Source organism: Hyalella azteca, unplaced genomic scaffold, assembly GCF_000764305.2.
Source record: "Hyalella azteca isolate HAZT.00-mixed unplaced genomic scaffold, Hazt_2.0.2 contig3940, whole genome shotgun sequence".
Taxonomy (NCBI): domain Eukaryota; kingdom Metazoa; phylum Arthropoda; class Malacostraca; order Amphipoda; family Hyalellidae; genus Hyalella; species Hyalella azteca.
In genome coordinates this window covers 1-11,532 of record NW_025934168.1, presented here as the reverse complement: position 1 = coordinate 11,532, position 11,532 = coordinate 1, and the positions used below count along the sequence as shown (strand labels likewise).

At 38.7% G+C, this 11,532-nt stretch overlaps 1 protein-coding gene across 1 annotated transcript; it reads right to left on the bottom strand.

The window, feature by feature from the left end:
• Nucleotides 1-6,551: 6,551 nt before the first annotated feature.
• Nucleotides 6,552-11,304, bottom strand: LOC108673010. Its single transcript, XM_018160776.2, has 5 exons — nucleotides 11,199-11,304; nucleotides 10,512-10,622; nucleotides 8,930-9,085; nucleotides 7,332-7,597; nucleotides 6,552-6,827 (listed from the first exon to the last, which is right to left on the bottom strand). Exons 1-5 carry the CDS (start codon nucleotides 11,302-11,304, stop codon nucleotides 6,738-6,740), a joined length of 729 nt encoding a protein of 242 aa, XP_018016265.1. The 3' UTR covers nucleotides 6,552-6,737.
• Nucleotides 11,305-11,532: the final 228 nt, after the last annotated feature.

Genomic DNA, 11,532 nt, shown 5'->3' with positions numbered 1-11,532 from the left:
TGCATGTCGTTGTCGTGCTTGTCGCTCTGGTGCTGTTGTAGTTCTCGCCGTCGCCGTTTTTTTTTTTTTATATTATATTAATGAGGGGTTGTGCTGTAGTGTATCTTCTCTTTTTCTTTTTATTTTCTTTTTTTAATCTCTAGGTATGTGTCTGTGTGACGCATATCCTTTCTGTCGTCCGTCATCCCTGCCAGTCTCTCTTGATTTTGTTTGTCGTTCATTTCTTTCTTGCATCGGTTGGTTGCTCGCTTTTATTTTTTTTGCTTGCTTCTTGGTTACTACTCTCTGTTTGTTTGTTTCTTACTTAAGGCAGTTTGAGCGGAGTCAGACCGTGCATTGATCGAGTTCACAGCAGTGAGATTGGCAGGGTTTCCCCGTTATAATGAAAGCATTATTTCGTAATACTCTTATACTATCGACGAAATTGACATAATTGTTGTGATAATTTGATTCTGTATTGTTACTTTCGGTCGTCATTGGAACACGGATGAAGACTATTGAATGAAGAGTATTCTAAAAGTGAATTCGGTATAAGCAGTTAGTTATCACAAGATTTGTCATTTTGCTTTCGGACGACAGAACGAGGATCATGGTTACTCCTTATTCAAAATGAATACATAATAAATCAAAGATTAACTTACGCAGATTAAAGATTAATATGCGCAGTCTTACGTTTAACGGTCATCACCCCAGGTATACTAGCGCACGCTGAAAGGATCCCTGTATCGCTTTTGTATTTAGCAGAACATTACTTATTGAAGTGAAACTGCTCCGCTAGCAGTCATAAACACACCGGAATTATTTTTTTTCTGGCAGTCGGTTAATATTTCAATCCGATGGAAAGTATTGAAGCCACTCGATTCAAATTTTGAACTCTAAAAGCTAAAAATTTTATTATAAAAATACGTGTGCAAATTCTATAAATTTTTTGGCGAAAAATGTTGCAAATTTTTTTTAAACCAAGGCATCTAATTGGGATTATATGTTTCCCATTTCCTAGGAAAAAATATTGAAGGCATATAATTTCAGCAGACGAGATAAATTAATCATGATAATGAATAAAATGCCTTCATGTTTTCTAAAATTAAAAATGATCTTTCGACCAGAGAAGAAGCCTACAAGTAAATTATCTTTGTATTTTCGTTATTACCTGATATTTTCCTAATAGATGTAGTACAGCTTCTTCTATCCTGTTCACCACTTCTTTCAAGAACTCTTAATTTCCTATTCAAATGAAAACGCTTAACTTAGCTTGAGAATGAAATTCATCAACTATAGCACCGCTAAAATGCTTTAGACAAAGCCATAATGTTCACGATGGAAGGTCTTTAATGTTCTTGTAATTAATTTAATTGTTCTCAAGCAAGTAATATCCTTCACACGGACTTTGTATTCCTACAACCCTCAGAAATTTAACCGTCCCTCAAAGAAAAAAAGCGTCATACTAATCTTACAAAATACAGAATTCTATTCATATGCTGATGTTTCTAATAAGCTAGATAGTAAGAGATTACCAAAGTGTTCAAGAATGGATCAAACTATGGTAGAATATGTTAGCTTTAAAATTAAGAATTCCGTTATCTCTACTCATTGCCTTTTAGCTTTGGGGGCCATAGGATGGCAATCGGATGGAAATGATGTAATCGCCACGACTGAAAGCTAAAAGTAGAATTATTGAAGTATTATTTAACGCAGCCCATAGAACAGTGGCAGTGCACCGTAATATATGAAGCAAGTTATTCATCACAAAGGCCGCACCAGGACCAAGCACAGCTCGTATCCAGGCTACATGGACGCGCGTGTCACTCCAGCGAGTCTATCTGGCGGCATCAGAAGGTTTGGGTGCGACGCATCATTGTTACTCAGCAATTGCTGATGAAAATGACCTCGAGGTGCGACCAATTACCTTGTTAAAATTTATTGTCTAATTAATTCGTTAACGTTTATGCTCTTAATTGTCGTTTGTCTCATGTCCGGAGACATAGTCGACGCTTTGTAGCTCGTTCTATAGAGACTATTGCTTTAACCTTACCCGAGTGAAGACCTCTTGCTCAAACAGTATTACTAATTTTGTTAACTCTTACTTACAGTATCTATACCTTAATTTGAGTTTGTGCGAGTGTGTTTTCATTTTATTTTGTTCAATTCATTGCTAGAATTGAACAATTGAAATTCAATGTTCAATGTTAGAACTTCTGTGTTTCGCTCGTTTAATTAAGATCTTGCTTTACCGGCTTTACGCCAGCTAGTGCTTGGAACCCGTAGGGTTATTGGCTCCTTGGAGCTTCGGTGTTAACCGATTATGTCACATGCCTTAGTGCTGTGAATTAACTTGCATGCTTGCATGCGCTTTACTCTCTTTAAGTACGAGCGAACACTCCTATTACTGTTTTCACTATTTTCTTTCTTATAGTTCTCTACATGAGAACTCTTATCTAGGATTCCTCAACGGAAACAAATAGGTTGGTTATTAAGATTATTTGAAACTCTTATCATTATTCTGACTTTATATTATTCTTGAACCATACTGAAATTCATTGCAGTATAACTTTGATTCCATTAATTTTAGGCTTAAGTTGGTTTTCTGTCTTATTCAGACAAGAATCAACCCAACCGCCTCTACTTGGTCTTCAACTCTGCCGTTTCTGATTTTTGAACTGAACTTCTCCTTGCTTAGACGTTCTGTTGCCACCGGCAATATATGGTGAGAATTGGAGAGAGAGACATATTCACCCCGAAACAGTGACTCATTCAACTGAAATTAAATATTGTGTTCTAGACTCCTAACGTTCAACTTGTACTTATGTGCGATCCTATTCTATTACAGTGCACGAGTTCCTCATCGCGCTTCGTGCTTCTAGTTTCCTCCTGGCTTCGTTTTGCGAACCAATTCTCTTTTCGGAACCACAACAATAAAAGTTTCAACGTGTTCTTTGTTCTTTAATTTCCAATTGTACCAAAATTCAATAACCTTCCTGTTCGCCTTCATTACAGATTGGGACTTTCATCACCTTCAACCAAAATGTCCGGCAACGGGACATTTTGGTGTTGTCATTGAAGTAATTATAGCGCCCGCTAACCGTTGGCTTGTGACCGCTGGTATATTGTGTTCGAGTTCTCTATTCTCGTGGTAACGGTGCTCTATGGGCCCTGAATCAACCGGGGGATTTGACAATTTCATTGATGACTTAGGCTAAAGTTAAATGGTCGGTCTCAAGGTATTTTGTTCAATGTTTTCTGAAAAGTACTTTTCTCAGCGAGTGCGGAATCATAACAAACCAACTTCAATAATCAGAAAACTGTTCCAATATTTCCTTATTTAATTGTTCTGCTGATTGTTCCTCTCTTTGATAATAAGCTGTGTATTAAGTAGGTTTGCTTCAAAATATATTATAAATTCATGATAATTTTCCACATTTTACGTACCTTTTTTATATGGAGGTCCCATCTCTGACACGTAGCTTGAATTGCCAAAAATATATTTTAACGAATTAAAATAGTTAATTCAGAAAGTAATAACCATAATAAAAAATTAATATTAAATTCTTTGATGAATGTTAATAAAAAACGTATCTTCTTGAGGTAACGCAACAAAAAATAAATCATTTAACGATACATAATTTAATTCCGTCATAATATTTTTATTTTTTTACTGTTAACCAACATGGATCATAATAACGTAATTACCTCACGTAACTTGCGGTAACCGGAAATTTTCCTGAAAACGTCGATCATACAATTTCTTTTAGCTATGAATTTTGTTTCGATCCTGTAAGCGCTAGAAGCAATGTCACCGCGATTAATGGGGCAACGGTTTATAGACGTGATTAAACGCTTGCCCTCCTCGAGTGCAGGCAACGCACCAATAGCAGTAGTAAGCGCCGCGCTCTAATATTATCCTCAATTATGTTCAGTTTTAAAGAACTTTCTTGTATACGAGCGAAGAGGCAAATTGTCGTAAATTGCGATGGGGCGTTAACATCAAATTATGAAGCCTTATTACTTGAAAAACAATAAACTGATAATACATATAATGATAAGAATCAGATAAAAATCAGTCTACCTAGTCGTTTTTGTACCTTCTACAAAAAAAACTATTCGTAAAACCCTCTATAAAGCTGCCGCACGCAATAATCATATTCAACTGTGTTGCACATAATATGGTATAATTAAAATTGGAAAAGCGGAAAAGTTTTCATCTATTTAATTTGAGAGATTATAAAGTAGAGATATAGATAATACTCAGGAGCCACTGATAGTAGCGACAAAAGAATCGCAGCAGCAGCACGAACAACCAAACCAGACAAATACAAATTTTAAACTAGTGATAGTCAGTAAACTAGCAATCTGGAATATGACACTAGCAAGCATAATAGATTTAAATCAAGAGCTGACTTAAATGATAATTTCTAATATTATGACGACTAATTGACCAACGTATCTTTCTGGCAAAATCATAAATAAGTATGAAAATGTACGATAAAAGAACGGGGATGATTACGTCAAAGGGGAACTAAAACCTAAATTAGACAATTAATTTTTTACTAATAAATTACGTGTATCACCGCGTTTCTTTACAGCGTAATTGTTTCAATGCTATCAAATATTGATAGAAGATTGGCTTGTGTTCGACGGGTTGTCTCCTAAACTTGGTTAGCTTTAACCGGTATTTACGTACTTCTGCAACAGCGATGGTTGTTGGTAAATCAGTAACACAGCCGCAGCCGTTTCGGATATATACATATATAGATTATACCCATCTATGTGGGGTTTGCACTATTTGTCTGTGTGTAGGTGGGTGGTCGCACAGGTAGTGGCATGGGTGTTCTGTGTTGTTTATGGCCGCAGCTATGAACTGTGTTCCTCTCATGTCGAGGTGTTCTTTTATGGGAAGTATTATTGTTTCGGCATGAAGGTGTTCGATGGCGGTGCTTTGTGTGCAGCCTGTGACTATAATGAGTGTTTTGTTTTGTAGTGTTTGGAGTTTCTGTATGTTTGTGTTGTTAGTGCGGGCGCCCAGGCGGGGCTGGCATATGCCATCACTGTTCTGATGAATTGTTTGTATGTGGGTGCTAGTGTTTCTTTGTCTTTGCCAAATTTGGTGCCGCCTAGGGACCTGTCATGATAAAGAACTAGTACGACACGTCGTGTAGCAAGTTGTAATGCGGTCGGGCTCCGACTATATAGTGTTGTCAGTCTCTATGCAATAGCCAGTACGAACGGGCCTGACTCCTGCTGTTTCATGATGTAAGTGCAACGTTCCTTACCTTTACGAATCTTACTTGTTAACTGTTATATATTTCCTCTGTTACTGTTATGTTTTATTGTTCCGTGTTGCGTTTATAAGTATTTTACATTAGTTGTTGTGTTTCCAGGTAACTGGGCATTTGTTCAGTAAAGCTTGGATTGCCCAAGTTTACTCGATCCTTGATCCCTCAACAGGACCGAAGTGAGTTGTATTAGTCTGATGTTTGGGTTGTTCACTATGTTGTTGATGTGAGGGCCAAATGTCATGGAGGTGTTGTAGGTGATCCCTAATATTTTTGTTTCCAGTGTGTGTGAAATGAAGTAGACTTGATATGACAGCGAAAACAGAATTGTGCTTTCAATCTGTTAACATGGTTTTTACGTGTTGACAGTGAAAACCTGTACGAATAGGCTTCTGTATTCTATGGTTTCAGGCGCCAGCCTGAGCAGGTAACCCGCACGCTGGCAACCTGCTTTCACTGTGTGCGTACCCTTACGCGGGCGTCTCGTCAACGCATCTCGGACTTGATCTACCCTAATACATCCGCGAAACACATTGCTCTTTTGACTGACTAAACAGATTACAAGAGGCGCAGAACAGGCACAGCAGGCACAGAACTGACTGAGCAGGCACAGAACTGACTGAGCAGGCACAGAACCTACAGAGCCGGCACAGAACATATAGAGCAGGCACAGATCATACAGAGCAGGCACAGATCATACAGAGCAGGCACAGATCATACAGAGCAGGCACATAACATACAGAGCAGGCACAGATCATACAGAGCAGGCACAGAACAAGCACAGAGAAGTCACAGAACTGTTAAAGCAGGCACATAAGACACTTAACAGGCACAGATTTCGTCTCAACTGCAGACATTTCTGCTCTTCTTCTGCTATGTCAGTCCCATAGGCGTTGACGGCCAGCTCTGATTCCGCCCGTAAATCTTTCCTTAACTTCAATATTCACCATTGATCAACGATCAAACATTACACGAAATACACGAGCAGTTAAGGACGAATCCATGTCGGGTTTGAGTAAGGGATAAAAAGGCGTGCTAATTGAACGCATTTATTGCTGTCACGAATATAATGTGAGACCTAAAGCAACATAAGAGAAAAGTGCCAGATGAGTAGAATACTCGTCGGGTACGACTCGGTTACATAAAACTTGTGGCGAGTAAGACATGAGTACGTGAATAATGCGCCGCCTGATTTGTTTAAAAGCGGACATCAGGAAGGTGCTGGTGAATACCAGGGCACGGAAGGAGGGAGTTAATTAAACTCTAATTGNCTGAGGCGCCGTCACATCCCTCTCTGAGGCGCAGTCACAACAATTAACTTCAAAAATATGACTTCACAAGACAATGAATTTTAGTTTGTGTGGAATTGTAATCCCCCGCTCGAGGTGAAGGCTGCGGTGATCATGTATGTGATGTTGCTGAGATGGAGGGACGCGTGGGGTGGCGATGGGGGCAAACGGGGCACAATTAGTTCCAGAATGCGAAGGAGAACCCCACCTTGAAGGTCTTGGCCAGCGCCTGGCCGCGCAGAGTGATTGTTGCATTGCCACTTCCGATCTGCGGGAAACAGTCACATTAAGTCGTGTTCAAGGCGACACTATTTTGTTGTCCTAAATAAAAGGCCAACGCTGGCCTAGGATCATTAGGTCTACAGTTTAAATTCACTTTATATGCATTATTTTTATAATACAGTTTGCGGTTAAATTATTAATTATAGAGGATTTTTGAAATTATTATTATAATTCTTGTATTTACTGACGATACTTATGGAACGGAAACCAAATTATTTGATTCGGCTCGATCTAGTTTGCTTGCATGGAGGATGAAGAAATGGACTTCCTCGTGCTGATTTAGTGGAGGTAAATTATTAAGTTGAACCGAAACTAGGACTGAAGTTCAGAAGGACCCTCTGGGAGTTACGATGAATAAGTTTAATTCAAGGCATCGGTGCACTATTTCTCAAATCAATATGTTATATCTCTTCTGGAAAGAATCATAAGAGAACCTAATAAAAGAAAACCAAGATAGACACGGACAGCAAAAACCCTCCCTTTCACTGACCTTAATATCAGTGCAGATATCTTCGTCGAGCGTGGTACCGTCAGTAACGCGCAGCGAGTAGCCGTCGCAGGCAGCGGCAGTATCGAAATATTTTCCATAAAATATATACCCAAATGTAGAAGAGGTTGATGTGAAAGCAACGGTGCAGTTGTAGGCCGGACCGTCGGGGAATGCCTTGCACCCGAATCCGGGGTGTGAGTACACCATAACGTATTGTGACTTAGAGAAGTCAGCCGTAGTTTGAATGGTCTTGCCGCATTCGTTCACTGCGGAGACAAATTAGCGGAATGATCTTGATATGACTGAGTACAATGCATTGATCCTTTTAATATGGCATGGAAAAGAAAATTAGGCTAAGTTTGCTTCTCACGACTGTAGTTAAGCCTGGCCACTGAGCACAAATTAACGTGTCGTTGATCACTTGGCAGCGCTCCATCTCACTTCAGTAAGCCCGAGTAAAATTTGCTATAATGAAACGGGTTTGGTATAATGATTGCATCGCCTCGTGTTGACTCACATCGTCAGGTATCGGCTGAGGCCAAGCAAGGACACATCAAAGTAATTATCTGGCATACCAACCTCACAGAATGCTCTCAATGCAGCGTAGTGTAGCGCGCATGACGCTAAACAATGTAGATGTGACGTATAGGTATATAATGGCACAAAACTGATTATTATAACATTATAATTTGGTTAAGATTAATATTTTCATTTACACACTGAAGTGGTGACACGAACATAAAACATAGTGAAGGGAATAGTTAGTTTTTAATGAATGAAATGAGTAATTAAATTATTTAAATGATTATTCATTTTAATTGATAATCAGAGCATGGCGAGAATAAATCAGAATTTTCTTACTATGTACACCAAATACAGACTTGAGCACAATTTCATGCTTAGGAGTTGCCATAAGGGTTTCAGATCCCCAATTAGCTTAACGTGCTATAAAAAATATAATCTATGGCAGCTGTAAAACTTGAAAAAAAAATCAACAGGGAAATCATTATTCGTTTTTTTCCTAATTAACTCTTTACTATAGATGCCGTGCGCTTTTTGGGACAATATTTTCATACCGAAAAAAAAATTCATACCGAAAAAATTTTCCAGAAATATTTTCTACTGCACGTTGCAGTTGAAAATATAATAATATCAGCAAATAAATATAATTAAACTTAATGCAGTCCCACAGAACGAGCTCGGTTAGCGAGTTTATTACCACCGGCTAGGGTAGCACAACTGAGCACATTCCAAAGCTGAAAGTATCGTGGTTGTAAGAGCTTAAGTGTTTATTACTGAGAGAACTGAACTTGTTCTGTATTTCGTGGCTAAAATAATACGAAAACGACTATCAATTATATATGGGATCGATTATCAAATAAATACTAGTGATAAATTTTACATTTGATCAATTGCAAATTATATAGTAGTAATGTGAGATAATTGAGAAGAATCATTGTGAGAGGGCTTTGGGCCATTATGCAGGTGCTATATCGGAGCGCTCATCCACAATGCCTAGAGTGTGGAGAAATCAAGGGGTCTTGACGTACATTATACTTTAGTTAAAATACCGAACACTCTGCGTAACTCATACTCACGCAGGTAGTAAGCTGAGAACATTGTTTTGACGAGGACAGGTAAGCCATATGAAGAGTCGGTGACGCAAGAAGCCAGGTCCAGATCGGATATTGCAATAGCTTTGTAGGTGCCATCGTCTTGAGGAAAGAAGTTGTGAAACACAGCTTTCCCTAGGACTGGCAAGAACAAATATATTAGTGGATTTGATGACTCATGCATTGGTGCATTTCGGTGCTAAGATCTTGGGAGGGACAAGCTGTGGTCAGCAGGGTAGGTCAATTGGTCTCTAGGAAGCTTCGTTGCTTGGAGAAAGCTGTAACCAGAACTTTGCATCAACAAATGCCAAAGAAATTACCTTAGAAATGAAGAATGCTCCTAAAAATGTCCTCAATAAGTACTTTGAGCAATATGCTTTTCATTACAATTAGAAAAAGGCATGACACTGCAGATTGAACTGCATCATAAAAGAGATCAGGGGCTCATCATAATAGAGATCAATGGCTCATCATAATAGAGATCGAGGGCGCATCAAAATAGAGATACAGGACTCATCATAATAGAGATCGAGGGCGCATCATAATAGAGATCAAGGGCTCATCATAGTAGAGATACAGGACTCATCATACTAGGGATCGAGGTTTTAACTGATGATGAAAATAGTTTTGTGTACTAATGTTTTTTATTTCAATTAAGCTCAGAGTGTCTTTTTTAACACGTTAACTCTGAAGTTGTACATATATACGTACCACGAATTATATTTCTCCAGGACGTCGTAGTACATAATTCTGGGTTTTCCGATGATCTAAAAAACGGCAGTGTCCGTGAACAAAAAAGGCCTAAAAATCAAACAACTCAATATACACTAGTATGTAGGTTAGGGTGTAAAATTTCCATTTATATTTTTGCAGATTTTAAAGTTTAATTAGGAAGTACCCCTATCATTAATTTTAGCCGACCAACGCAATTGAAAAAAAATAGATTGCAGAATTTGTCCGCAAAAAGGCTGTCTGGCAACCCTGTTTCAAAATATTAAATATAATGAAATAATGGTACATGATTAGATATGTATTATGTAATCAAATGATAGTACGGGAAAATCACTTTCCATCACAGCTTATTAGTGTCGAGGACGTTGTTTCCTATAATGATTTTATTATGGTTAGTTGAAGTTAAATAGAAAGATTATTTATGAAACTCTGATTAAAGTTTTTAATAGAAGCAAGAAGATTTAATTAAAAAACTGATGTCTCGCACGAAGATGGAAAGAATTAAGAAAATTCTGTTATGTCGACACTGCACCCTAGGCGTGACATCACCATTATACGCGGACTTGTGGCTTAACTTGAGATTCGTTTGAAAAAAAAAATTCATTCAATAATTTAACCTTGGCCAGTGTGTGCTTTAGTTCCCTGCCAACGTGATCACAGGAGTGTTGAGTGTCGCGTAACGAATCATGTTAACAAATTTGAGAAAAAAATGAGGTTTCTTAACAGCGACCAGTATTCAGATAGAGAAGGTTAGCTTGAGTCGTGAGGGAGAGGCTAGATGAATTTTGTCCTACTTGTCAAACGGTAATTGCATCACGAATTATTGACAACTTACTTTCAGTTGGCTCTATAATTTGGATCTCAATGACATCCAGGAAGACATTCACGAGCTTGTACTGCTTAAATGCGGTGTTCTCAACAGTGACGTTAACGTAGGGAGCAGCGCCTGTTGAAGTTTTTTTTTTAATATTCCATAAATAAAGGCAAGCTACTAGCGAGAAACTCGGTTAGCATGGCCAGTACACGACAATACAAAACATCCTACGTATCCTCGAATGTCCTGCTTGCCTTCTAGCCGCGCTAAATATCACGTCACTAGATAAGTAGCACTAGATAATCGCCTCAGAATTTGCCAATTTTCTGATCGTACAGTCGCACCCACTCTACCGAATGAAAGACCTGAGGACTAGGACATAAGAGGTCTGTCAAACTTGTTTTATGCGATCAATCACATTTCCAGTTTAATGAAGTACGCCAAGGCTGTACCTTTACGGTTAGAGTATCATGTCTAAAACTATTCATTGTTGTAAGATTTATAAAGATTCGTGTATGAATCCCCACTCGCTTTAATACAGAATCCCCACTCGCGTTAGTACACCACCCGTCTTGTGTCAATAATTGTTTACGTAAGCACAGAACGTGCACGAAAATATCGTAATTAGTACTGTGCTTGCCAAAACTTCTTAATAATTCAACATCACTGTAATCATCATGTGATTCCTTAATATTGCCACAATAATACCTTCTCCATAATGATATTCGAGACCAACAGCAAGCCGCTCGAGACCGTCAACAATCCGCGCTTGACCAACAGTAAGCCGCTCGACCAACATGAAGTTCCAACCCATTCATGACCAACACATAACCGCTCTGGACCATCAGAAAGTCTATCTTGACCAACATCAAGCAGCCCTCAACCAGGCCTAAAAATATTAATAATGACATTTTACTGTGTTCCTGAAGCAAACGTCAAATGTGTTGGTGCATAAAACGGAAGCTAAAGGCACCTTTGAACAGCAGACGTTCACGCGACAAGGGCGCATACGCAACCGTGCTGTTGCGCGTCCACAAGATGC

What these genes read in the sequence shown, in the direction of transcription:
- LOC108673010 (XM_018160776.2), bottom strand. Translation starts at nt 11,304, where the DNA reads ATGGGTTGGAACTTCATGTTGGTCGAGCGGCTTACTGTTGGTCAAGCG. An exon ending in CGAATATCATTATGGAGAAG is followed by an intron (nt 10,623 to 11,198) that starts GTATTATTGTGG and finishes AAACTTCAACAG; the next exon opens with GCGCTGCTCCCTACGTTAAC. An exon ending in ATATCTGCACTGATATTAAG is followed by an intron (nt 6,828 to 7,331) that starts GTCAGTGAAAGG and finishes TGTTTCCCGCAG; the next exon opens with ATCGGAAGTGGCAATGCAAC.